We start from the raw sequence: 27,930 nt of genomic DNA on the forward strand, positions 1-27,930 counted from the left end.
AGCCATTCAGTGGGGCTTCTTATTTATTCCTTTATGTATGCTGTTGTCACTTCTGTGAAGAATGCATTTTACATTAAGAAGTGCAACTGCTGTAGGAACGATGTTTCATCAAATTTAACTGAATTTAATGAATATGATAGTTGATTGCATATGCTGAAAACATAAAGAGACAATACTGTGCCTGAGTTTCATACATTAATTCAGTGTATGTAGTGTCACTTATATTCTGCATGTATGAAAATGTTACTTTTCAGTTTCTGAAGCTAATCCTGTATTTCAAAAATTAGAATAAAATGATTCTAATTCATCTCAATTTAAAATATTTACTGAAAGTTTTTGTTTGTTTGTTTTGGTTTTGTTTGATTTTTTGTGTGTGGGGTTTTTTTTTGTTTGTTTGTTTGGTAAACAGATGATCCGTTAGTTTTCTTAACCAATGAAACCTCTAAAAAGCCCCACCAGCAAAAGTTCCCCTACTATGAGGTTTTTGCAATAACCTTTACAATTTACTTTTGAATGACCTGTATCACACATGTTTATCAGTAGGTGAAAGCATTGAGTATAGTTTGGGCCCATTTCCAAGTTGCAATTATAACTTGCACATCAGCTAACGTGGGTATTATGCTCATGTCAGGCTCTTTACTGTGTTACAGAATATTATTAATTAGAAGCAAACAGATTGCTTGCTCATCCCAAAGAATTGGCAATATCCTTAATACATTACTGTGATATGTACAGAAGCTTAAAAATATCTCAATGTTCAATATACTACAAAACACTACAAAAAAAATACTACAAAACTGCTTATAGCCTTAGTACAGGCTGTGTGTTAGCTTCCGGACTGCCTTTTTAGTTCTGCTTTGAATGTTTCAGAACAATTTCTCATTAGCATAGCTTTTAAATGTAAATTTCAGGCTTCTGGTGCTTGCCTGTTACATTCCAGGTAGTCAGTGGAAATTTGCTTTGTTCCTTGTGGAGCAGTCCACGTTCATCTTGCTCGTATTAAATCCTTAATTTGAATTGGTTCTCTCTTCTGTCATGCAGAAGCATACAGTCCAGGGTCTCTTGGCTGATGAAACCAAGTGGTTGATGTTAATCTGGCGAGCTGACGTCCTATCAGTAAATGGGAAGGCTAGCCTTTTTTCCTCGTCTTTCTTCCTTTCCACTTTTTGTTTATCCTCCTTTACCTGCTGGTCACTGCGGTCTTGCATTTGTTTCCCCACGCTTTTGCTGCATTCTCCAGTACATGTATCACTTTCGTCACGATTTGTGAAGGCTGTATGAGTCAGGCTACAGATGTCAAGTCCTTGTAATATTGCTTGTAATCCTAGAAAGTGCTGTATGCAACAGCAAAATCGTCTTTGTGACAGTGGAAGAATACATAGAAAAGATGTTTCAATTTACTGTGAATGGTTTCAGCTGCCTTTATACTGAGAACACTCCCCATAAGGAGTCTGGGCATGACCTTAATTTTCTTCCCAGAGATGGTACCCAGTGTGCAGGAGGTAACTGGGCGAAACAGAAGAGCTGGTGGAAATTGCAAGCAAAGCAGAAGATTTAACAGCAATTAGTTATCTTCCATGTCCTGTGTTGTTGTGTTTCCATTCCTGCACCACACAGTGCTAACGTAGCTTGCCTGTTTGAGTGATGGCCAGAAAGTAGGGGTGTGAAATGACAAGGGATAAAAATTAGGTATGGAAGGATATCTCTAGCCTAGCCAAGTCCAGGCCCAGGTGTTGAAATTTAGTTTAGAAGTTTTGAAATACTCTTTATAACAGCTATAAAATGCAAGTTGTGATTACTGGGCTGCTTAATTGAAACACTTAGGTGTTTTTTTTTTATTCTGAGGCAACTCCTAGCTTAAGTTTGGTCTTAGAGACCACTCTTAGGATATGCATTTCCTCTGTGTCCTCAGGGCACTTCAATTAATGCAGGAGATACAGAGCAAAGCCTATTACTGTGTTTTCTATCTTTGGCATTGCATGTTTGCTAATCCACTGCTATGAGCATTAGTTTCCAGGGTATTATCTGAAATGGCTTTATGAAATTGTAGATGGAGTATCTGTCAATGAAACACAGTAAGGTTCCGTGTGGGAACTACATGATCAGGTGTGAAAGAGTAAACAGTGGGTCATCTTTCTCTTCTCATGAATTGTTTGGCTGTTTAGCTAAGTGGCTTGCACGGTTGCAGTGAAAAGGAGGTGCTTGGCCTAAATTTTGTGTATGTTTTTTAAAATTCTGACACCTGTGTATTTTAGTGTTTTAGGAGTGGTCAGAAAGAAACCAGAGCTGCAGCATGCCAGCTGTTTGCTGGCAACCAAACTTGTGGAAAAAGGGCAGCATAAAGAGTGGAGACAACACGTTTTTGTTTGTTAGCATGGGAAGAATCAAATTTCAGGAGTGCAGGTTTGAAAGAGATCATCTTTAACTTTTTTGCATGCTTAGTAGAAGATGGCATGTTTCTCACCGTGTACTTGTCTAAAATTACTTGTGCCTTCTACATTCCTGTTATAAAACAAGAGGAAAAGGAGAAGGTGCTTTTTTATTTTTTTAAGTCACATCTTTCAGGTACCTGTGCCTGTAAAAACTTGAAAGTGAATTTAGCTTGTTATTCACTTAGCTGTATTTCTTCAGGTTGCCAATAAAAAAAGTCTTAGACAGTCTGTGTTCCTATTGCTGTGAAGAGATTAATGAACTTTAGCACTGAAATACAAAAATAGTTAAATCTACTTTGAGCTAAGCTAGTAAGCTCTTTGAGATGTGAACAGTATTTGTATCATGTATAGAAGAGCCGGTTTTGGCTTCAGACTCCTGTGATATAGACTTCTAGGAGTCTGCAAAATGAGAGAATCAGAAATAACTTCCCATTTGCCCACCTAGAAGTCTGTGAGGGCGTTATAAAAATATTCATTATAACAAATTACAGATTTGTGCCTTTCAGCAAATAATCATGCATGCTTCCATATTTCTCCCCTGTGCATTATTGTTAAAATGCTTGAGAGCAAGTGGGTTTAAAGACCAGGTCTGCAGCTGTAGTGGGCAGTGGTTATGTATGGGTATGTCTCTGTCCTGCATTTTGGACAGATGCACACTTGCTTCACATGTATTTCGGCTATGTTAATGTGCTACTAAGCTGGTGCTGACAGATCCCACTTGTGGCACAGCAGGAGCACAGTCACGTGGCTTTTCACCATTTCAGAGTGCGGCCAGAGCAGACCGGTCATCTTGAACTGCAACATGTAGAAATGCTGGTGTGCCTCAGTGTGTTGCTTCTGCGTCAGAGGAAGTGTCCTGAAGGAAAACATCCTGACAGCAGTTCTGATCTTGCTCCTGCCTAGTGCTGCAGTCAACAAAAGCATTAAGCTGGTCAGCTGAGGAGGGATTCCCTGCTAGTAGAAACAAAAAATAAGGAGAATTAAACTGAGACTTAAAAATGGGTTTGCTAATGCTAAGACAGCTCTAGACCAGTATTTCTACCTCTGAAGTGTGATGTAAATAGAAAGTATATAACAAGTGTCTTAGGAGAGGTAAGGACTTTTCATTTCAAATTAGATAGGATCATCTCTATCTACAGAGCACGTTTAGAACATGTGTGCGCTTTAGAAAGCTTCCATCGTAAATCATCAGAGTTTGTACCTCTGGGATTTCACAAACACAGTGATGACACTTGTAACACACGACTTTCACAGCACACCAAGAATGAGATTTTAGACAAGTTGAATCATAACAGAAAGCAATATCCAACTACTCCGAAAGATACAGACTTTTTGCAGTTGCACCTCTTCTTGAGATTCTTGGGGAGCTAAATCACAATGGTAACCTTGTATTTTTCCTGATCAGTTTTCTTGGAAGATGAGAACTAAACATACAGTGCCATGTGCTTGTGCATATAGTACTGTGATAAACAGGATTGTGGCACTGAAATAAAAAATACTCTATTTTATTTTTTCCTGCACAGTTCTCTGTTTGCCTCCACAACACAGCCCCATGAGTAACTGTGGAAGAAGAACTGGAACAGTGAAACAGGAAAGAACTTCTTTGGTTGGCGTTGCCACTGAGAAAAACACCTGTGAACCTGACATAAATACCTCTGTTTGTAAATAGGGACTCTGAATGGAGGAAGTGTTCATAATTTGTTCATCTGGAAGGAAAAGTCATGAGTGATAAGGTTTGGGGAAGCCACCTTCCTTCATAACATTTAAATGATCTCATCTAGATCTTCCCATGTAAAACAGACATTTTTTTGTCTTGCTTAATGGAGTGACGAGGTCAGAACACAAGGTGAAAACACAAGGTATTTGGTTTGGGTTTCAGATTCGGTAATCATGTGCTGGGATTTGCCGTGGCAAGTGAGAAAACATTCATGAAGGCTTATTTTTTACTGACATGCGTAATTTGGATCATGGAATAAGGTTACTTTGACAAATTCAGATTCAAAGGATTTTTATGCCTGCCCCTAAGTGGTACACTGTCCTAAAGAGGATGATCAGCAATTCTGTACCTATGTATTGGAAAATTCAAATGCAATACAATAAACTGGTATGTCACGTGAGACATATGTAAACTAGGGAAGTCTTGGCAATGGAACCTGAAATCATGTTTAACTCATTTGATTTGGGATTTCTGCAGAAACTGCAAATAATACAGGCTTGTCAAAATGTTCATCCTGGCTTGTGTTCCTTCTAAGTGCCTCCATCTAACAGCTGTTTTCTTGCTTTTATTGCGAGGATTGATTCATGCTTGTCTTGCTCGGGTTCTATTATAAGTAATGGTCCTGTTGAATTTTAGTTAGGCTGTCTTACCCAGAGATCTGTCAACACCATTCCTTGCCCTATTTTTTCTCCAGAGTTTCAAGAAAAACTCTTTTTTTCCTGAGCATTTAGACATCACAGCTCCCTGCATATTGGTAAGGTTAGTGGATTCAAATTGGAATACTATACTGAACTGCTTTCTTATTATCCAGAAAACAAAGGCACCGTTGTTAAAGATGACAGAAATGCACAGCTGAGTTCATAAACCTGTAGTGATACTTGAACTCCTTACTTCTCATCTATCCATCTCCATCAACATATTCTGCTACTACAAAATTCTAAGCAGTTGCAGACACAGTTGGGAAAAAAAAAAAACCACATGGCAAACACCACCACCACCACAAGTCAAATCCCCAAAAGCAATAAAAAAGAATAAACAAAGCCATTTCAGATTTTCTTCCTCCCAGTGTAGAATTTGCTGCCTAGAAAACCATGCTGGCAAAAATCCAGCTGCCATGCAGATCTGAGTCTCAGTTCCAATAGCTGTTAATTGTGGAGGCTGTATCGTGGGAGTCTTGCAAATCTGTGTAGCATGAAGACCTTCTGACTTACATTACATTTCTTTTTGAAAGGTGACTTTGAAAAAACATACTATGGTTCATGCACCTGAAATTGTCAACATAGAACTTGAAAACTGATCCCGCAGGGAATGTTTTTTATGAATCACTGTAAAGGAAAGTAATGAAACTGTAAAGTATCAGTGACAGCTATGATTCATAGCTTCTGATTAAAGCAATGGAGGACATGTTGTGCAACAGTATGCAGCAGCAGCTTTGTCATGGAATGCAAAAATATTACAAAGTATATTCCTAAAAGCAATTTTCAAGTAGGCTTTAAGCTCCGAAGTGACTCAGAATATGGTCACATATGAGGTTATTTTAATTATCCAAGGAGACGTGGGTTTTTTTGTGGATTGTTATTTTGCAGGTCTGTTTCTTGTTTGCAGAAATCAAGCCTTTTTTCTTCTTCAGGGCTTAATGCTTCTCTGAATGTGACCCTTTTCCCTTTCTGTTGTTTTTCAGGGAAGTACTGTATTTACTGCCACTTCCGGTTATTGGAGTAGAAGCTGAGAAGCAGAAAACATGTTGGAAACAATTGGTAACCTTTTTTATTTGTATTGCTGTATTTTTGTGGCCAAATCAAGTGTGCGTAATAGATTTAGGACATTTGTATGAGAGTGGTTTTGTAAAAAAATATCTGCTGTGCTTAGAAATACATGACATATTTGAGTTTTTGCATTTTGTGTTTGAAAACAAAAGGTCTACCCTCATTTGCTTAGTGTTTTAGTTTTTACCCTCTTGTCTTGATTTCATTGTTTTAACCTTTACTAGAAATAAAAAGTTTGTATGAAAAAGGCAAATGTTTTCTGTTGTGGCTATTTTTGTCACTACATATTTAAAGTGGCCTGTAGCCACAGTTCCCATAACTAAATTTTAATAAAGCCTGTTTCACTTTTGTAATCCAGTTCTAGATGGAGAAAAATGTAATTTTCACTGGCTGCTGCTTTGTGCTCTGCCTCTGACTTCCTAATTCATTAGATGTGTTTGGGCTTGGATTTTTATTCAGAACTGAACCATTAAAGTCCTCTGTAGTTTGAGCAGTAAGGAGGGATATGTTTAAACCTGTTACGTGCTTGTATGTGTCTGTTTCTGAACTGCTGCTGACTAGGTATGGTTATCACTACAGATACACATCGGGCCCTACAGGCCATGGAGCGCTTACAGGCAAAACTTCGGGATCGAGGTGACATTGCAAATGAGGAAAAACTGAGCTTATTAAAATCAGTGCTGCAGAGTCCTCTCTTTAACCAAATTCTCAGCCTTCAGACTTCAGTTCAACAACTGCGAGACCAGGTAGGAAAAGCAGCCTGCAAGGCGCAAGAGAAAAATTGCTAAGAAGGTGCAAAAATGTGTATGTCTCTGCTTGTTGAATAATGAAATCAAATAGCTTAAATTAAACATCAGATCCAAAGCTTCAGGGAACCAAGCGGGACATATTCATTGGGGCCCATAGTTTGTGTATGCGTTTTTTTAGGTACATGGTTGTTACTTCTAGTGTGCATAGTTGGGAAGTGATGATACTGTGTAATGAGTTAACATAAGGCTTTCTGGTTCTGTCCTTCAAAAGGAACATGTTTTGTATGAGGTTTTAGGATTATTTGCCTGGGAGCCTTTTATTGCTTTTTGTCTCTTACCCTGCTAAAATGAGAATATAAAAGGGCAGCTGTGGAATGTTGACTTCATAAGAAAATGAAGATCTGTTTTTTCGTACAGGAATAAAAGAACAAAGAGAAGCAAGGGCTTGTACCGCTTTTTTCCTTGCTCAGCATTTTAAGTAAAAGTATTACTTTTCTACATGTCTTTGGTGAGGATAAGAAAAGGGGCAGCAACTCAGCTATATTGACTTGATTATTTATTACTGTAATTCAAGTTCTTTGTCAGCACAATTGGAACTTGAAGAATATGAAAAGCAGTTCAGTAACTGCATTAGGACTAAACTGTGTATCTGGCTTTGCGAATAGTTGTTTTGTTGACTCCTGCAAGATAGGCAGCTTTGTGGCTGGTATGCAAAAATGCTGAAGTGGGAGGATGAAGCCCCTGCCCACCAACGTTGTCATCAGTGTGGAGCCGCATCTGGTCCCTGAACGAACTGTGGCTGTTGAGGCGTCCTCACGATTTTGATGCTGCTAAAACTGTGTGGCATAAGAGCACAGTCTAGCTCTTTATTGCTTCTTGTAGATCATCTTGATTCTATTTAGCACAGACAAGAAATACGTTAGAAAGGTGTCCACACTGCTCTACATTACCGTGTTTTTAAAATTTTGCATGTTTTGTGTGTAAAGACTTGATGGCATTGGAGTGATTTAAAAAATCTAGGAAAAAAAAAAACTGTTCTGATGGTTGGTTTGCTATTTGAAAAGGAGAATTTAACAGCGACATCCAGAAATAATGTGAATTATGTGGTGATGACTTTGAGAATATGTAGTGAGAAATAAAAGTGCTCCTGAAGCATTAATGGGAATTTGGTGAAAAGGCAAATTAAATTTTCACTTCCAGACATTAGCTGTGAAATTAGTGGATGCTTCTCTTTTTGAATACAAACATCTAAATAGGTAAAACGAAGCAGCTGATACTACAGACAGGTAATTTGAAAAGAAAGTAATAATTTTACCTTCTGCTGTAATGCTTCAAGTTTATCTTTGCAGTAACTTCGGTGGCCCGTGCATGTTGTATTGAACATATCCAGTCTAGTTGACAGGGCAGCTGTTTGTATGTGAATTCTCTTCTTGAGATGTGCTTATACGAACACTTGCATGTGCAAATGTTTGTTTCTAGCTATTCTTAGATTTGGGTCAGCTCTTCAAGAAACTGTCATGTATTTTCTCTACAGAATGATGTCTTCCTTGCAATATAACAGGAGAATGTTTCTGCTTTATTTAATTGTTTATAAAGCATATTGTAATAAGACAAAGAATAAAATAATGAAACAGGCGCTCATATTAAAAAATACTGTCTTTCTTGGCATTTTCGAAGGCTCAGTTTTGTCCAAAGTCACCCTTCAGTTTTATTTTTGTGGCTGGGGAGGCACTATGCTCTTGAAGGTACCTGCAGGTTGGTGAAAACTGAAAGGCATGTGAATAGTGACCAGGCTTTTTGGCTGAGCTGTGCCAGACTAAGGAAGGAAACAAGTTGTTTCCCAAGCACTTGCAATCAGAGTTATGTTTGAGACAGGTTGACAAGTGGTGCTGAGCTGTTGAGCGATACGCCTTTGAACCAAAGATGGCTGAATTTTTTGGATGTTTAACGATAAGCTGCACTGAAAGTTGAATGGGGTCCTGTTTCTTGTCAAGGTGAAGTGTGATGCTGAACAACTCATATGCTTTTAACTAGTTTATGAGTTTTTAGAGAGCTACGAGACTATTGCAAAATGATAAGGAGAAGGCCATCTTTTTAGGAAAGTATGGGTTGAAAGAGAGGATGGGGCAGAGGAGCAGCAAGGGCAATCTACTTTCTAAATCAAACTGATTCCTTGCAAGCGTCCCAACAGAAGTGGCCTCAATAAATTTTGGGGTAGCATGTATTCCTGTCTCAAAGCCCTGTGTCTGGAAGGCATAGAGATGATAGTGAGAGCCTGGTTTTCTGTTTGTGCAGCGAGTCTGGAAAAAGAGCTGTCAAATCTTGGAAACATCTGTCATATTTTTCTAGCAAAAAATAGGATGCAAATATACAGTTTTAGCAGACAAATATTGCTTGCATTCCAGTGAGAGTTACTACAATTTTTTATGGTCTAAAATGGTAGACTTTCTTTTCTTTCTCTCCCTACCCTCTCCCTCCCCCCTATAAGTGATCTTTCAAGCGGATAAGTGATCTTTCAAGCACCAAAAGATCTGAAAGAGTGTGTGTTTCTGCATGCAGGGAGGTGTTTCAGATTTGCTGTCCTATTTCCTTAAAGCTTCTGTGTGTTGACTGGAAACTGATCTCCTTCATTGTTGGTGTGTGCTTAACAAGAGCCTCTTGAGTTTGCATTTGTGTTACATGCAGTGTTGTGGTCTGAGTGGCATCTTGCTTCATCTGGATGCTGGTGAGGCATGATGCTAAAGTCAGCAAATCTGATGCTTTGGTATTTATTGGTAGGTGCTTGAAAGACTTTTTTCTTAAACAGGCAAGCAGTATTTGCTTGCACTGCAAATCTGTCGTTATGAAGTTAAGAACTGAAGTGAGAAAAGTCTAAGGACAGCAAAGGGTTGGTTTTTTTTGAGAATGGCTATCCTGACTTCGCTGTTCACTGGAGTTGAGCATGGAAGGAACCAGGTCTTTTTCTGGCTCTTTATATCCATGTTCTTCAATGAATCCTTGTTTTCTTCTGCTGAAGAGCAGTCTCTTTGTTTGAAGATAAGGGAGTGATAGAAAAGAAAAAGAGAGATTGTCGTGTTTTGAACATTTCAAGAATACTTCATTTTCTTTAGAAGATATTTTAAAGAAAATACTCAGACTGTGCTGGTAGTCCTCTCCCGCTTCTCATCCTGTCCTTTTTGTCTCTCCCTTGTCTGCCTCCTCCTCCCCTCTTCCTCCCCTCCTCCTTCCACTCCACTCAGGGCTCTGCCAGAGAAAAATACTCTTCCCTTGGCTAGGCTGCATTCCTCAGATTCTTTTTGCTTGTGAGTTTGACCAGCTTGAACTGCTTGTTCGCAATGCAGTAATGGGGAATAGTCCCGCTGCAGCCCAGCACATAGAGGGTTGCATGGGATAGCAATGCTTAGTGTCAGCACTAGTGTGAATTTAGGGAAGAAGTGGAGAAAGCATGTCTTTTCATATTGCCTGTAGCTCTTTTTGTTAAAAGAATATGTTGAACAACTGTGACTAAGCATTGTTTGATTGCATTTAGTGTCTATCTGTGCAACTAACTTGAATTTTATCATACTCGGTGTTATTTGTGAATTTTTGTCTTGTACCAAATTATGTCCACATTGCAGATGTTATATACAGTAAGGCGAAAGCAAATCAAAGAAAATCAGCATAAGCCAAATTATAAAACAAAGCAGTGTTCTTTCATATGATACTTATTTAATCCCAGTGCTGTAAAGCTACTCCTTGATGGAATTATGGTGATTTTATTACTACAAAGTACTGTAATTTATATATTATTAAAAATATTTCATGCAAACACAAGAGCATCGTCTAAGATTTCCACTTGTGGTTTACTGCTCCCCCTGGAATGGCCTATACTTCTGTGGTTAGCAGGAATGTACACTGTTTCTTCTCAACTTTTACATGCCTGCATTTCAGAGGGAACAGGGAAGAAAGTGATAATCACATTTCTGCTTGTAATTTGTCTGCAGATTCTGAACTTCTACCTTTAAGATCATTATAAATGTCATTTTAAACCAGAAATGTTTTAAAGTGTATGGGCATGTGTGTGTTTTTTGTGTGCACACGCAAACACAGACACACAGAGCTTTGTTCTGTTAACAGTTTGACATTTTTTCTTAAGAGTTTTGTGTTTTTTTCTTGGAGTTTCACAAATCAGAAACCACTTTATTTGAGGTAGACTTCCCATGTTAAGCACATCCTCCATTGAATGTGTGACTGTGTTTGTTTAAAAAGGTTTGATTAAAATGAGGTGGTGGTATCAATTCTTCTTGAAGAGGTGGTGCTTGATACTGTGTTGTAGCTGTGCTGTGATCACAGTTGTACTGAAGATTTGAGGTGAAGCTTTTAAAAGTTCTAGATAAACTGGTGTCAACTGGAGGGTAATTTGTACCTTTTCCTGCTATAGATAGTGTGCAGCACTTCTTTTTGGAGACATTTTAACTGTCATACAAATAAAAAGCATCCAGTGTTTTCAGAATAATGGAGTTAATAATTAGTTATGGAAGATGTCTTAGAAAAACCTGAACAATTTCCATCTTCTGGTTTGTAAGGGAGAAGAAATGTGAGAGATCAGTTAATGCCTATATGTTTGCAGTGATGTCCCAGCTCATGCAAGTATGCAGAAGGGATCAAATGTCAGACTGAGAAGGTGGGCACTGTATTGCCAGTTTAAACAGGATTTGGTGTATGAAACGTACAAGGTTAAACTAAAATATGGATCTGCCTGGTGCTATACGTCTATTCTAGCATGGGAATGTGTGAGTTTTATATCAGAAAGAAAAACATAAATCTCTAGGAGACTGTCTTATCTTAACTGAACTACTCTTCAAACTCACCTAGAGAAGAAAATGGTGATTACTGGGGATACGTTAAGGTGGAAGTTAGTGTGCCCATCATGGCTGGCCTGCTGTTTGAACATTACAAACAGTGAAATGTTTAAAGTAATTGCTGTCTAAAGCAGTCCTCTGTTTAGCAGCATCAGCAGAACATATATAGAACATAGTGTAGGTTGGGCATAGAGTTCCTCTACATACTGCAGATTGTGCTGTATGGGATATTGAGTAGTACGAGGAGGACAATTCATAGTAGGGGCAATGTGTCATACTCCTTTTATTTTTTTATACATAACTCCATTTTTTAGTTTGCTGTTTGTGCATAAAGGGAAGTGTATGTTACAGAAAAACAATATAATGATGTAAACACCATATATATACCATTCATGCTGTTTTGAAAATGTCATATTGTAGGATTACTGTGTCTTGCTTGTTCTGATTTTTTGTGCATTGCATGAGTTTTCCAGTGTTACAACTTGCTCCCTACATATTTTTGTGTAAAGGAGTGCTCTAGATACAGGAAAGACACTGACTTTTTATCCAAAGAGGGGTTTCACAGGCTGGGATTTTCTGTATGTTAGCAGTCTGCACATCATGTGGTAACATGGAAGAAACTGAAAGTGAAATTCACGGGGAAGGTGGAAGAGAAACAGGCAGTGGAGGGGGCACAGCAGCAGTTCCTCAGCTACAGTCAGTTTCTTTGGCTTAAAATTCTGTTTCTGTCCTTTTTTCCTTACATGGCTCTTTCTTTATAAAGAAGAAGGGGTTCTAGATTTCTGTATATAGTCTCAAATTTTGCTCTTAGTGTTATTGTAGGATATTCTTTCTTTTCCCTCTTTTGTCTTAGCAGATGACTACACACTCCATTCAAAGCGAGGAATTCAGGCTCATTTGGGTTTTACAAGACTATCAGTAATACCAGTGACCCTTCCCCTTATGCCATCCTGAAGAATGAAACCTCAGGAAGCTCCTGCCACATTAAAAGGTTCCCCAGACAGAGTGATTCTGTGCTTAGAGCAGTGCTAAATGACACTGAAGGCATTTCATGTATTTGTCACTAGGTTTAATCATATTGACTGGAGTCGTTAGCACTCTGAGCTGCTGAGCCTTGCCTACTTAGTTTGTGGTTATGACTCCAAAGGCTGCACTGAAGAGGTTATGTGAACTCTCACTAATCTACATTGAACAGAATCAGTAGGTTTTGCTCATACTGTAATTTAGAAAATAAACGTATATCCATGACTTACTGACATTTCTCATACCAGACCCATATACTATGGTTCTGAAGTGCACATGACAAATAGTTTGGATTTGCATCTCATATACTCTCAGTTGTTTTTTCTTGCTATGGGCATGTAAAAGTGTTCTTAAATATAAGCAATGCAAGACTGGCTAATTACAGTGGTGTTAGATACTCTTACTAATAATAATTTGAACCATGACAGTTTTTTGTGGGAAGGAGCATGTCAGCACGGTATGTAAGAAGATTTGAGGGTGGAGGAAATGAGGCATCTTAATTGACCAAATTCAGTGATATATTTTTATACATTGAAACGCGTGACATTGGGAAGGTGGAGGTGAGTTAACCTGTTGTATGTACTCATACAGATAAGAAACACAGTGTGGCATACACATTATTAGTTTCAAATTCAGGGATATAATGTAAGGGGAAGTCTTGAGTTGAGGGAAGGGCAGAATTCGATTATGTCTCTGGGTGTTGTTACGTGTAATGAACTGTGAAACAAGGCTTATCCACCTGTGCCTCACAGGCTTGCTGAAATGACTGTATGTGATTAAAGAAAGTGCATGTGTGCACATTTTAGGCATTATGATTTGTTTGAAACATAACCCAGGTGATTCCTCACAAATGTGGACAACAGAATGTAATCACTTTGTGATGGAAATCACTGAGTTCCAAACATGCTGGTTTCCTCTTTCCATTTTTTTATGACAGACCAGGCAAATTGCTGTTCAGGACTTTTCCTTGCTGCCTTTTGGTATTTTTTTCTGTAACCTGAAGTTCTTCCCAGGCACATGAGGTGTTCAATATATGATGTTTGTTCCATCACGTTTTCCTAAAGCACCCAGCTGAGAAGGAATTGTGTGACGGATAATGATACTGACCTTTTCATGACTAGACTTTTGGGAGAAACATGCTTATACAGTTGAGACTGGTGCAGTAGATGTTTTAGAACACATTTACAGTTTTGAAATTTTCTGTTGGTACTTGAAGTTTAAAAATAAGGCTTCAAGGAAGTGGAATCCCAGTCTCTTTTATTGTCATGCAGAACCCTAGAAAACTTGTGCTATAAAACTATGAAAAGTATTTGAGGCTGCAGTGTGCTCATCCTATATTGTGGCTAATGTGCCAGGCAAGCATGTAATAGATTGATGTGGAGTAAAATAGGGCTTGTTGACAGTCAACAAGCAGGTGGGAAAACAGGCAAGTGAGGGCTCCAGCTTCACCTGAGCTTTATGCATTTGTATAAAGTGGTGTCTCTGTTCATCTGTGACTAGAGTGGTTGGCAGAAACCTGTTTGCAAGTAGGTAATTTACTATGGTTGGGCAAAGTGGAGCATTTTCTTATTTTCTTTTCTGCTCTAAGGAAAGCGTGGTGTCAAGGCTGCCTGTGTAAAGGTATGACTGTGGTTTGCAGATCAGCCTGGTGATTTTAGACTGGTTCAGTAATTTTGTATTTAATTTTACCTCATGTAGAAGGTCATAGAGCCATAGAGCATAGTGATGCAGAAACTCTGATCAGTGAAATATGTTCTGTACGTAGCCCATGAGGTGTCTTTCTTTTGTTCATCAAAATACACATACCATTTTAAAAAATTTTCTTGTAAAATAATTGATAAATTTGTTTTGAAAAATACTGGTGCTGTAGAAGAAGTTTGATTACACTTGCTTACCTCTACAGTTGTGTTGGAGTACTCAAGCTGCTATGCTAATATGAACAAGATAATTTTAGGCAGACCGTGGAAAATAATTTTAGATTATTTTAATAGATTTCTTTCATGTTTTATGCTGATAATTCACAACTTTATGTCTATTATAAATAATGAATATTTTTGTTTTTAAAGTGTCTTTTTAAAATTGCCGATTGGGATTTCAAATATTTTTAACAAGCAATTTGCCTATCATAATGCTCTTTGATAAAGGAAAGTTTTCTGCTGTGTCTACAAATGTACATTGCCATCAATCTTTTACAGGTAAATATTACACCTTCCATACATTCCACTGGTGAATTCCCCCAGCTTCTCCATCATGGTGTGAACATGGGGTCCTTGCCACATAATGAGTCATATTTGTTGGCTCAGCAGAATGGCAGCCCAGCTAATGTGCTTGAAGCATCAGTGAGATCCATTACTCCTCAGATTAATGGGAAGTCCTCTAGTGATGATTTTGAGCAGCTGATCAGAAATATGTCCCAGGTAAGCATGTAATCTGGTAACCATAAAATGTGGATCACTGATTATCTGGAAGATTAACATACATGTATGTTTATTTAAAAGCAACTTTGTTATTAAGCAAACCAGACCTCACTTGCTATATAAAACAAAAATAAACTTTTTAATTTGAGGAACAATTGGTAAATGAGAAAACAGTTGCAAAAGTCGTCTTGATATTGTCACTGCTGAGTTATTGTCCTTAGCTGGGCAGCGTGCCTCTCACAGATCAGCACGCCTTTATCTTTCTGTGCTCATTTTAGGACTGCCTCTCTGTGCATGAGAGAGATGCTTTGTCAGACCGTGCTCTTGTGTGCATAACTAATGCAAGCTAGTTCAGTGACTTGCTTGGAAATAGATGGCAAATTCCTTTTTGGCCTTGCTACACATTGTTCTGTAATCTTACTGCTTTTCTGTGATAGACAGAAATGTTGTACAAGTCATTTCAGTGGCTGGAGCTGAAAATGGCCAGGCATATATATTCTAGCAGTTTTCTAATTAACCTGTAGTAGAGCCAGATAGTTTTCCTGGTGAGCCTTTTGCACTTTTTTCCCCTCTTTCTGAAATTCATTCTCTTTTTCTAGTTCTGCTTGAAAGTTGACCTATTCCCTCTGAAGTTTTATAAACACATATATCCTGGTTTAGTCACTATTAAACATGAACTCTATATTTCACTGTTGTTTCTTGATTTCCTCTTCTGGGCTGTAATAAACTCTATTTCAGTTATTAGCTAGTGTAGCCTTGTCCAGCTGTAGCTGTCAAATTAGAAACTAATTTCCAAGGTGTTTACCACATTCCTTAATGCTGCTTTTCAACATTTTTAACATTTGTAACCTTTTTAAAATTTTACTGAGCAGGGTCGTCATGTTGAGACCATTGAACTTATTAAACCTGTAAGTGGTGGTCTGGGCTTCAGTGTCGTGGGACTCAAGAGTGAAAACAGGGGAGAACTGGGAATATTTGTGCAAGAAATCCAGGAAGGAAGTGTGGCGCATAGGTAAGATTACTACTAGAATATTTTACTGTACCAAGGGTTAACACAACACTGCAATTTAGTTGTTTCATTGCTGTTACTTTTGTGGTACAAGGGCACCTGTCTCTTGTGTTCTAAGACATACATCACAACAGATTTAAAATTCCTCATCACTACAATTTATGTAACATCGGAACAGGGCAGTGTATGATCAGTCGTAACTAGTAGGGATGTTTGTGGGGTGGAGTGCCACTGAGCAGGTGTGAAATCCAGCTTTTATGTCAAGCAAGGCATTACCTAAAGTTGTTGGACTCTTGGAAAAGATATTCAGCTTATGTTATCAGAAACTCAGGAATAATAATAGCTTGATGAAAGTAGGTTTTCGACTTTAATCCTGATTCCATAAGTAGCATTGAGAGAAGAACAGTGTGAGGAAGAAAATGAACTTGGTGGTGGATGGCAGCAGCTCTGGTTCACTGCAGAGCAGTGGCGTTTATCACTGTGTATGGATTTGCTGATCAGGATCCTGGCCAGAGATGCTTTGTGATGCACTCTGTATGTTGGGTAGGGCAGCTGAGTTATCTTGGTGCTTATTTCTCACTATGCTGTCCAGGGAAATTTTCTGATCATTTGTGATCTGAACACTGTCCTTTTAACAGAGGGCAGAATGTGGACTGCAGAGTTTGTTCTGTTACAAAAAAGCAATGTGCTCTGTGTCATTCCAATTTTTTAAAATCTGCCTAAATTCCAATTTATTTTTTCTTTTTTACCTCCGAGAGGTCTGTGCTTTTACTTGTCTTACTCTTCTTACTCCATGGAGTTGAGACCTGTCTTTACCGAATCAGGTCCTGCCTGTTTGATTTCACTGGTGGGAGGAGAAATATTCAACAGCTGTTACAGGGCTCATAAATCAGAAAGGCCCTGGCAGTACTAAGTCTTTGGGAGCACTCTGAAAAACAGTTCAAAGCAAAATATTATGGCTTGGAGGTAAATAGTCTTCGTCCTGAATGCTGTTGAGTACCTTGGCTTCTACACTGTACGTGCTCACAAAAGCTGGTGTAACAGGGATCCTTGTTTTCGTTTCTGCCCTTTGTTTTCAAAGCATTGCCACTTAGGGATATTAAATACAAGATTCCAGAGTTTTTCTGCTTTGTTGCAGAAGCAATAGAAATGGTGGAGGAGGCAGAGGGTAACTCATCTATGTAGGTTTCATACACTTCCTTTGAAGTAGGTCTGAGGAAGGTCTGAGTATGTAATTTTACAGTAGTGCTTCCTTTGTCAGAAAGTGAAGAGTTATTTTTTTATTTTGTTCAGGCCTTTCCCCCCTCATTTAAAAGGGTTCTGTTTTGTCATTTTTTTGTTCTTTCTCTCTCTGCCTCTTCTTCTTTTTTTCTTTTTTAAATTTTTTTTTCCCCCTTGGTTTTGTGCAAAACAAAATTAGTTTCTCTACCATCGTGATGAAAGCGTGTTCCACTCCATGATTTGATGAATATTCAGAACGGGTGCACTGAACAAAGTGGAGCACTTGGTCTGTTAAGCAAGAGGCTCAAAGTCAAGAATAAACATAAGTTCCCAGGCTATGGTTGGGAGTGACTGAGACCTAATATGCTTAGTCTCGGATGGGGGTACAAGGAGAAGAAAGCTAGCTAGGGGGTAGTAGCCAGGGGAGAGTGACAGTGGGATTAGCTTCAAAGGAAGTGATCACCAGGGTGCTGCATCAGCTCCTTTCAGCAAAACTGCAGGGAGAGATTAAAAAGTGGGGGGAATACAGAACAGGTTATTAAAAATACTGGAAGACTGTCAAAATACTGTAATTTCTGTGGCAACACTTCTTTGGTTTTTCTTGTTTTTTTACTTTGTTGTCCCTCTTCCCTGTTTACATGTATGTAACAGAGATGGAAAGCTGAAGGAAGCAGATCAAATCCTTGCTATTAACGGACAAGCCCTTGATCAGACAATTACACATCAACAGGCTATCAGCATCCTACAGAAAGCAAAAGATAATGTCCAGCTAGTTGTGGCCAGAGGCACTTTCCCTCAGCTAATCAGTCCTGTAGTTTCCCCATCTCCATCTGCTGCTAGCACAGTTTCAGCCCATTCCAATCCGGTGAGTATACCCCAAATGTCTGTGTATTCATTTCTGGACATATATGCGCTTACTGCATCTAGTATTTTGAGACATTTCTTTGTTGCTTGTATATACATTTCTTTGCAGTTCTTGAGGTTTTTCATCTATTTATCTTTGTTGATCCTTTTCCTTTGCAGAGTAGAAAATATTAAGGCTTGCTAGGGGGAAGTTAATCACGGCTGTATTCCTTCTCCCCATCTACCAAACTCTCTGTATCCACCTTACTTTATAAGCTTTATTCTGAGGTAGCGATAAACAGGATCTTCTTTTCTCTTTCCATTCTTCTAGAGCAAACAAGATTTTTGAGGCATTGCAATCTGATGTGCACCACCAGCTGAGTGGGTGCTTCTCTGTTTGCTTCTCTGTTAGCGGTGGGGCTCATGTAGAGCTACAAGAGAAAGCCGTGAAAATGCCATGTCCAGGGACACACTAGGATCCCAGAGAACAGCTCTGCTACATTTCCTTTCTTTTGAAAGCTTTTGCATAGGTAGGTGTAGAGAACATAGCTCAGAAATGTGGTGATCTTCACTGCACTTTCTCTTCTGGTGCTGTCCTTGTGTAATGGCTCATCCTGAGATGACATGGCCCATGCTCGGTTTCTGTAGGTTTCACTATTGAGTCATCTGTCACCCTTCTTTAAGGCAGTCGATACCCGGAAGCATACGGAGCAACCAGTCTGGAAAAAGCAGCCATGTCAGTGTTTATTTTAGTCCTTAGCACAAAACTTTTAGTGAAGATATTTCAGAATGTTTTGTTTCTTCTGTGTGCAGGAATAAAACTGGTTGGCCTAGCTTTTCCTGTCAGCACACAGTAGAGGCCTGCTTTCTTCTAGTATTCCTGTGATGCACATCTTTCTCTGTGTGATTGCCTCCATATTCTACCAACAGCTTCCATTGCTTGAAAAAATGTTCCTTTCAAACCTACCACAGCGCCTTCTGTTTTTTTTCTTATGCATGCCTTCCCCAGTCCTTGTGTCTCTTCACTTTCAAACCTAGTCCTTGTGTCTCTTCACTTTCAAACGCTGGGGTAAAGCAGCTTATCTGGAGCTGTTCTTTTTCCTTCAGGCTTTGCTTGATTGTCCTTGGATAAGACTGTGGATTCTTGAACAGGTACTAAAGGGCTTTTAGTTTGAAGTACCTTGGCTATTCCAAAATAACTGTTTATTTTCAAGATCCTATCTGGTGGAGTACCAGCTGCAGTTTTACATTTCAGATGAGCTTACAATGTGGTTTGTTCTTCAGGAGAAACAATACCAGGAGCTTCCAGTTGTCCCTTCAGTACCGCCTCATACCAGTGAGCTCTTCTGTCACAGCAGTTTTGCTTCTCTCAGAACGTGAAGCCTCCCATCAGAGCTACTTCATTCCAGTGCTGTTGATATGAGACAACCCAGAAATCTTTGTTATACAAGGGGCAATTCTGCTCATGCATACCTCACAATACCTGGTGCTGCTTTCAGCCTTAACCTCTGAATTTGCTTTATTCTTTCTTCTGTGCTTTGTTATAATGGCCAGTGTGAACATGCATCTATCTGAAGATTTTAGTTTTCAGCCTTGTGAGGTTTTCTGGCAGCTGTATTTTTCTCACTGATTGCAGGTGGACATGGAGGTGGACAGTCCTAGGTTGCTGCTTAAATTCATTCAGCAAGTACTTGAAAGGCCTGACTTACTACCCAGCTCTGGTTTGTACCAGAGAAGTTCCAGCTGTTGTGGAATGAGCAATTTATTGCTTAAATGTTATGTAATCGTATACCTAATAGTAATTTTTAGAAAGGTCCCATATTTCCACCTTCCTCCCACCTTCCTTTATTCAAAAACATACCCAAGAAATAAGAGAAAATATTTTTCAAGTTTTAGTATGTATGTCCTTATTTAAATCATTTGCAATTTATATTTATTTCTTTTAGGTGCACTGGCAGCATGTCGAGACCATTGAGTTGGTGAACGATGGCTCAGGTTTGGGATTTGGAATAGTTGGAGGAAAGTCAACTGGAGTGATTGTTAAAACCATCCTCCCAGGAGGGGTTGCTGATCAGGTAAATTCAACCTACCCTTCTGTTTATAGTTCAGTAAGGTGTGAAGTTACTCTTTTATAATCATGCTAAGTAGTGGTAGCTATTTTCCTCTTAAGTGTGAAAAAGAGAGGGCTGGTGGTGAAGTTTATCCTCAGTAAAAGTGTGTTTAATGCAGGGATCTCTGTATTTGAATATAAAAGCTGGATTAGGCTCTAAATCACATTTTCAAACCTCTTACATCATACATGTTTTGTGCCAATGCATTTAGACTCCTAATTCTTTCATTAACATACTGGTTGTAATCCAGAGGTGGGGAGGCACCAAACACTTGCTCTGCCTGAACAGCTGAGAAGAGCATCTGCTTCTCTCCACTGGGCTTACTGAAGCTTGGAGGAAGCATGTGGCTTCATGTGTCTTCCTCAGGACATAGGCTCTGCTCCTGCCTGGAGAACTTGTGAGAACTGAAATTGGTGATCACAGTCCATTTCAAGCTTGCCCTGTGGACAAGTGTCTAGGACGGTGTTTATGAAGGTCGAGGACTGAACAGGCACAGAGACTGGTCAGTCTTCCAGCCACAGAAATGGTGCCTGCTAACAGGGGCTGGAGATGCATGGACAGGATTTACTGCTGCACTCTTTCCCTGAGCAGGTAGATTGGTTCCTTTTACAGACCTGTATAATGCTTTTCATATGGGCTAGATTCATGTGAAGCTTTTTTATTTATTAAAGATAAATTGCTAGGAGAGTTAAGCAGTGTAAACCAATATAGATAGCTGGATCACAGTAAGGGAGAAATGCATTAATCCTGGGGACCAGTTTTTAAACAGAAGTGCAAAGCCGAATATAAGTTTGTATCCTGTCTTTTGGAAGTGCATTTGGAAATAACTTGAAGTTCTCTAGTCTAAATGCAGTTGACAGTAACTATAACCATATGCATTTTTTTCTGTGCTCAACTGCTTGAAAACGGATGTCCTGGATATCTCTGGGGAAAAGGCCTAGTAAAATTAGTATGTCATTGTGCAACCTACTTTTCTTCTCCATGTTACCTGGATATTGACTTGCCCCCCCCCCCCCAAAGTCACCTGGTTCATATGTCTTAAAAGTGACTAAAGCTATGTGGTCTTTTTCTAATTGTATGGGACATGAGAAGAATGGCAGGATGATAATGTATTTTTTCCACCATTATTCTTCCTCCAGCATGGGAGATTGTGTAGTGGAGACCACATCTTGAAAATTGGTGATACGGACCTGGCTGGAATGAGCAGTGAGCAGGTGGCACAAGTTCTGAGGCAGTGTGGAAATCGAGTGAAACTGGTAATTGCAAGAGGTCCTGTTGAGGAGCCACCTCCACCAGCAGTCCCTCCAGGTACACCAGTACCCATCTCCACACCAGAGAAACAGGTAATCAACAGTGAACATATGTAACTCATGGCAAACTTTTACTGCAGACTTCCTTTTAACTACTGTTTGAATGTCTGTCACGCTTATGTTCTCAAAAGCCAGGATTTTCTTTCCCAGTATTGGTGTTCTCAGCTGACAGTCTGGGAGAATTAAATGTTGGGAGTCCATAATGCAAGGACCTATATGCTTGAAGCCTTTTGGGATGAAAGCTTAGGACTTCCATATGTATGATCAAATAACTTCTGATTCTGGGTTGCTTGTGATTGTGCAATAATACTTTGGGAGTAACTGAACCTGTGCAGTCTTTTCTTCAGACAGACAAAGCTGGCTCTGCAGCATTTCTCTGTCTGCCTGTCCATTTCCTTTCAAGGAACATTTCTTATTTCAATATCATTGCAACCATTCATCAGACAGTTCCTCCCTGTGCTAGCCAGCACACAGATGCTTTCCTGCATCACCTGGCATTGCTCATTTGCTAGACATCTTCCAAAAAAAGTCAGCCAGCTGCTACCCTTATTCCCCTGCTGATGATTGTGCTTTCTGTGCTATTACTCCTCTACAACTGTCAGCCACTTAAAAAATGCTGTAAACATTATCATGTCCTGTCACCTCAAAGCCTCTACAAACAGGTCATTTGTATGTTTACAGCAAAGCCTGGTTTCACGAGAGCCAGGAACAGTAGTGTTTTGTCACATACAGTTATGAGCAGATATACTTAAATGTGGTTACATGTAGTGACTGAGTGAAGAAAAAGGTAATTGTTTCTGAGCTTACAACTAAATACAATAATTTTTTTTATTTACTTTTTCCCGTTGTTTTTCTAGACATTTCATTCCTAGTTACAAAACACATTTCAGATAGGTCACTTTGGAAGCAAAAAATCTTTAACAATTTTTGCATGATTATGATTATCTTCCCTCTGTCTTTTGTAGTGGTATCTGTGGAAAACAAATGTATTAATTCTGTCTGCTGTGGCTTTAAGGCAAAGAAAGTTAATCTTAACATGGAGTCTTCTGAGTATCTAAGAGAGACAGTCTGGTACTTCTGTGTCTCTACATCACTCAAAGGCATGAAAATCTGGCTGTATTTTAGGTAAAGGGATGAGTATTTAGCCCATATATTAATTATGTGAAAAGCAGCAGTCTCAGAAGCTGAATTTGATAATTTCATCTGTGTATGTTTCTTCAATATTTGCCTTTCTGAGGTGATACAGTGCAGTGTTGAAGGCCGTATCTGCAGCTGAAGCATATATTGTCTTTCTAGTACCAAGGAAATAACTCAAAGCCACCAAGTAGCAAAATGTGACTTTTTTGACACCTTCCTCTCCATTCTCATCCTTTTCAGTACCTTGTTCCTGGCACATCTTTCCTGGCAGGAGGCAGGCTATCTCAAAACTGCTGCAGTCAGCATGAAGTTTTGTTTTTGAAGGGAGCACCCAGTTGATGGTGCTGCAAGCCATATTAATTTGGGCCTGGAGTGAAGATGATGGTGGAAACAGCTTGGTTAGTCTGTTTTTTTCCTGGCAGATACAGGATGGATGAAGACTACATGATGCTCTTAAAGCTATTAGTCAGTGCAGAATGGCTTTCCAAAATGAGCACTTCTCATTATGTCCCTTGTAGATGTCTATCCTGTAAAAATTTATGAGGTTACGGAAATTGGAGCAGTTTTTTAGTTACATTACCTGTGGCTAAAATACTCCTGTATTATCAAGAGGAGAGGTAGAAATTTATTCTTCTTGTGTTTGACTGTGGTTTTGTGTGGAGTTACTTAGATGAAGAACTGAAGTCAGATTCGCTTTTGTAAAGTAACATCATACATAGCTCTACTGAAGTCGTCTTATTTTGGCACATGCTACTCATCTGGTCAGACTGGGTTTAGATTGGATCTGTCTCGTTGCAGTATTTGTACTTTAAAAAATATTAGCTGCTATCTGTCATGCAGAATGGACAGAATAAAATCAAATTATAGCAGGATCTTGATAGATATCTATAATGTTTATGAAATCCCATTTGAATATATGCATGAATATTGATGTCCACATAAATACACTGAAACTGAAGCTTGGTAAATGTAATCATATACTGATACATATCAGTTATAGAAGTGGCTAGTAAGTATCTGGTTTACACAGCTGAAAGATGAAAAATTACCCCCCCACACTTTTTAAAAAGTTGAAATTTAATTTTATAGGTAGATTTTAAAAATTTTAATATGAAATCAATATTGTTGAAATGGGATTATAATACGTATTGTACTGCCGCTAACAATAAATAAATGAATTCATTACCCTAAACATTCTTTGTTATTGAAATTCAGAGGATTGTAGTAGATGTTAGTGGATATTGTCATTATTTAACTAGCTGGAAGTATAATTGCTGCTTTCAAAAACAGAATTTTTAAGTCTTTCAAAAGGAAAATATATAATTGCCTCAGTAGAAAACGCTTTTATTATGTTTTAAATTTGTCATGCACAGGAAAAAATAGCTAGTTATTTAGTAGGAATTTAAATAAATAGAATACAAATTGTAATTTTGATCTTTTTGAGTAACACAGCACTCTAAAGCTGGTTCTGAGGAGGTCCAAGAAGATCAGCAAGCTACATATTCTAACATTTAAGCATGGTTTGTGTATCTTACTGTACAAGAGATTAATTGTTTAATTTATACAAATTTCACCCGTTGATTTTGTCACCAAAACGTTTTGTAGGTTAGAGGGTAATATCCCAGGGGCAGTGAGGGACGGAGGGCATGATCTGCATTGCTTTACAGTGAAGAATGGTGGCCAAAAACAGCAACAGCATCCTGGAGTGCATCAATAGTGTGGCCAGCAGGACTAGGGAAGTGATTATCCCCCAGTACTTGGCACTGGTGAGGCTGCAGCTTGAATACTGTGTTCAGTTTGGGGCCCCTTACTACAAGAAAGACAATGGGGTGCTGGAGCAAGTTCAGGGAGGGACAACAAAGTTGGTGAAGGATCTGCAGAGCAAGTCTTATGAGGAGCAACTGAGAGAACTGGGGTCGTTTAGCCTTGAGAAAAGGAGATTGAGAAGAGACCTTATGGCTCTCTACAACTACCAAAGGAGGTTGTAGGCATGCAGGGCGTTGGTCTCTTCTCCCAAGTATTAACTGATAGGATGAGACGAAATGGCCTCAGGTTGTGCCAGGGGAGGTTTAGAATGGATATTAGGAAAAATTTATTCACAGAAAGAGTTGTGAAGCACTGAAACAGGTTGCCCAGGGAAGTGGTTCAGTCACCGTTCCTGGAGATGTTTAAAATCACAGAATTGGTGGGGTTGGAAAGGACCTCTGGTAATCATCTAATCAACCCACCTATTAAAGCAGGTTCACCTAAAGAAGATTGCACAGGAATGTGTATAGGTAGGTTTTGAATGTTTCCAGAAAAGGAGACTCTGCAACCTCTCTGGGCAGCCTGTTCCAGTGCTCTGTCACCCTCAAAGTGAAGAAGTTTCTCTTCATATTCAGATGGAACCTCCTGTGCTTTGGTCTGTGCCCATTGCCCCTCATCCTATGGTTGGGCACCACTGAAAAGAGTCTGGTCCCATCCTCTTGACATCCACCCGAGAGATATTTATAAGCACTGATGAGATCGCCTCTCAGCCTTCCCCAGGCTGAACAGACCCAGCTCTCTCAGTCTCTCCCCTTTAGAAAGATGCTTCAAACCCCTCATCAGTTTTGTAGCATGGTGCTGGACTCCCTCCTGTAATTCTTTGTCCTTCTTAAACTGGGGAGCCCATAACTGGACACAGTACTCCAGATGAGGCCTCACCAAGGCAGGGTAGAGGGGGAGGAGAGCCTCCCTCAACCTGCTGGTCGGGCTTTTCTTAATGCACCCCAGGCACCATTGACTTTCTTGGCCACAAGGGCACATTGCTGGACTGTTCTCCACCAGGACTCCTAAGTCCTTCTCTGCAGTGATGCTTTCCAGCAGGTCCACCCCTAACCTGTACTGGTGCCTGGGGTTGTTCCTTTCCAGGTGTAGGACCCTACACTTGCCCTTGTTGATCTGCATCAGGTTCTTCTCTGCCCAGTCCTCCAGCCTGTCCAGGTCTCGCTGAGTGGCGGCACAGCCTTCTGGCATGTCAACCCTTCTACCCAGTTTGGTATCATCAGCAAACTTGCTGAGGGTGCACTCAGTCTCTTCATCCAGGTCATTGATGAACAGGTTAAACAAGACCGGACTGCGTACTGGCCCCTGGGGAACCCCACTAACTACAGGCCTCCCACCAGACTCTGCACCATTGATCACAACTCTCTGAGCTTTGCCATCCAGCCAGATCTCCATCCATCTCACTGTGCACTCATCCAACCCACACTTCCTGAGCTTACCTGTGAGAATGTGTTGAGAGACGGTGTCAAAAACTTGCTGAAGTCAAGGTAGGCAACATCCACTGCTCTCCTCTCATCTACCCAGCCCATCATACCATCATAGAAGGCTGTCAGGTTTGTCAAACATGATTTCCCCTTGGTGAATCCATGCTGACTTCTCCTGACAACCTTATTTTCCTCCACATGCTTGGAGATGATGTCCAGAATAAGTAGTTCCATCACCTTTCCAGGGATGGAGGTGAGGCTGACTGGCCTGTAGTCTCCTGGGTCCTCCTTGCCCTTTCTGAAGACTGGAGTGATGCTGGCTTTCTTCCAGTCCTCGGGCATCTCTCCTGTTCTCCACGACCTTTCAAAAATGACGGAGAGCTGCCTAGCAGTAGTATCTGCCAGCTCTCTTGGCAGTCATGGTTACATCCCATCGGGGCCCATGTATCTGTAGGTGTCCAGTTCGTCTAAGTGAACTCTAAACGGATCCTTCTCGAGCAAGGGAAAGCCTTCCTGTTGCCAGACTTGCTCTCTTACCTCCAGGGTGTGGGATTCTGGAGGACCTGTCTTAGCAGTCAAGGACTCAACTCATTCTTCATCCCCCTCAGGCAGAGTTTGATACATTCAAGTTGCTCTCTCACATAAAGAGCAACTCTTCCACCTTGCCTTGCTAGCCTATCTTTCCTAAAAAGTACATAGGCCTCCATAACAACATTCCAGTCATGTGAGTTATCTCACATCTCTGTAATAGCAATGAGATCATGGCCCTGCAACTGCACATCGATCTTTCATTCTTGTTTATTCCCTATGCTACATGTTGGTGTACAGACACTTCAGAGAGGTACTCTGAGCATGAGGGTTTCTCATGAGGGGTGCAGAAGGATCCACTGTAATCATATGTACCCTTGAGGTGGTTGGCCTTCTCATCTTGGGTGGCAGCTAAGGAATATCTGTTGCTGCTCTTGTTGATGTGTAGATGTATAGATGAGGTTCCTGGGGAAATGGTATAGTGCCAGAGTTAGGTTAGTGGTTGGACTCGATGATCTTTAGGATCTCTTCCACCCTGAATGATTCTATATCTATAGTTTCTCTGCTGAATACCAAATAATAGCAGAAGCAAAGTTGGTACTTTCTTTTTTTTACATTTGTGTACAAGTTATGTGTTTATGACATCAAAGAATGTGGTGGATCTTTAAAGAAAAAAGGTTCCTTTCTAATCATGCTTTTCTTTTTAGGCAGATGCTTCTGTTGACAGCAGTGAAGATGGGGAGAAATTTAATGTTGAACTCACTAAAAACATCCAGGGATTAGGAATAACTATTGCTGGTTACGTTGGAGACAAAACATCAGGTAGTAATTGATCCCTGCAGTTTAGTATACAATCAGTTGTGTACTATGGTGTATGTGCATCAAAGTCTTGATTTTAGTTTTGATACAGCATATCTAAAAAAACATTGATCATCTAAAATCTTTTTAAAGTTCATAAAGAAAAGGGAATTGTTTTTCCTTTTATGAGAAGGACATTCAGATTAGAAGCAATCAGTTTTATTATAAATTCCCACCTCAGCATTTTTTAATTCACTCTTGGCTAACGCTTGTGCTTTTATGTTTTTACAAAACACTTCTAAAATAGATTGAGGCATTTTAATTGGAACTGGTTGGGATTTTTATAATACATTACATTTTCATTTTTAAAAGGCTCTTGAAAGATAGTGCATTAGTTTTCTGAAGATATTGTTATGACTTTTTAAACAATGTGTGTAGTACTGCTGGCAGATCAGGAATTCCTTAGTGACTTCTGGATGCGATAAATATTTGTTGACCTCTGGACTGTTGCAGAAAGTAAGTCAGTTAATTTAAATAAAGAAGTGCAACAGTGTTCATGTACAGTTCTGTATTTTACTTTGTAATTTCCACTATGTTTTTTAGGAAAACAATCCAGAACTCTGTTAGGTCTCCCTATGGGGGATTTGGCAAATGCAATACTGCTAGGAATGGATCATTGTTGAATGTGTTGTAAAGCATCTCAAAGAGCTGGTGGTTTGACTTCTACCCATGTATATATTGTTAGAAAAATGTGTGGATAGATTTGTCACATGTTATTGGCAGTTCATAATCTGTTGG

At 39.6% G+C, this 27,930-nt stretch overlaps 1 protein-coding gene across 13 annotated transcripts in view; it reads left to right on the forward strand.

Moving 5' to 3' along the window:
• Positions 1 to 27,930, forward strand: part of MPDZ (multiple PDZ domain crumbs cell polarity complex component) — a gene marked incomplete at its 5' end in the record, with an annotated part of 99,074 nt that overhangs the window by 2,387 nt on the left and 68,757 nt on the right. For 10 of the 13 annotated variants that reach the window (XM_082075691.1, XM_082075699.1, XM_082075703.1 and 7 more), the window contains 7 exons: positions 6,479 to 6,661; positions 14,724 to 14,945; positions 15,818 to 15,957; positions 17,827 to 18,040; positions 19,965 to 20,093; positions 21,269 to 21,472; positions 27,042 to 27,156. In XM_082075691.1, coding sequence (XP_081931817.1) covers positions 6,479 to 6,661; positions 14,724 to 14,945; positions 15,818 to 15,957; positions 17,827 to 18,040; positions 19,965 to 20,093; positions 21,269 to 21,472; positions 27,042 to 27,156 — 1,207 coding nt within the window. Of the gene's footprint in view, positions 1 to 4,841; positions 4,909 to 5,830; positions 5,907 to 6,478; positions 6,662 to 14,723; positions 14,946 to 15,817; positions 15,958 to 17,826; positions 18,041 to 19,964; positions 20,094 to 21,268; positions 21,473 to 27,041; positions 27,157 to 27,930 lie in introns of those variants that run through there. The other 3 variants (XM_082075697.1, XM_082075696.1, XM_082075692.1) reach the window with 3 other exon arrangements.

The sequence above is a fragment of the Streptopelia decaocto genome (genome assembly GCF_964273445.1).
Source record: "Streptopelia decaocto genome assembly, chromosome: Z".
Classification (NCBI taxonomy): Eukaryota; Metazoa; Chordata; class Aves; order Columbiformes; family Columbidae; genus Streptopelia; species Streptopelia decaocto.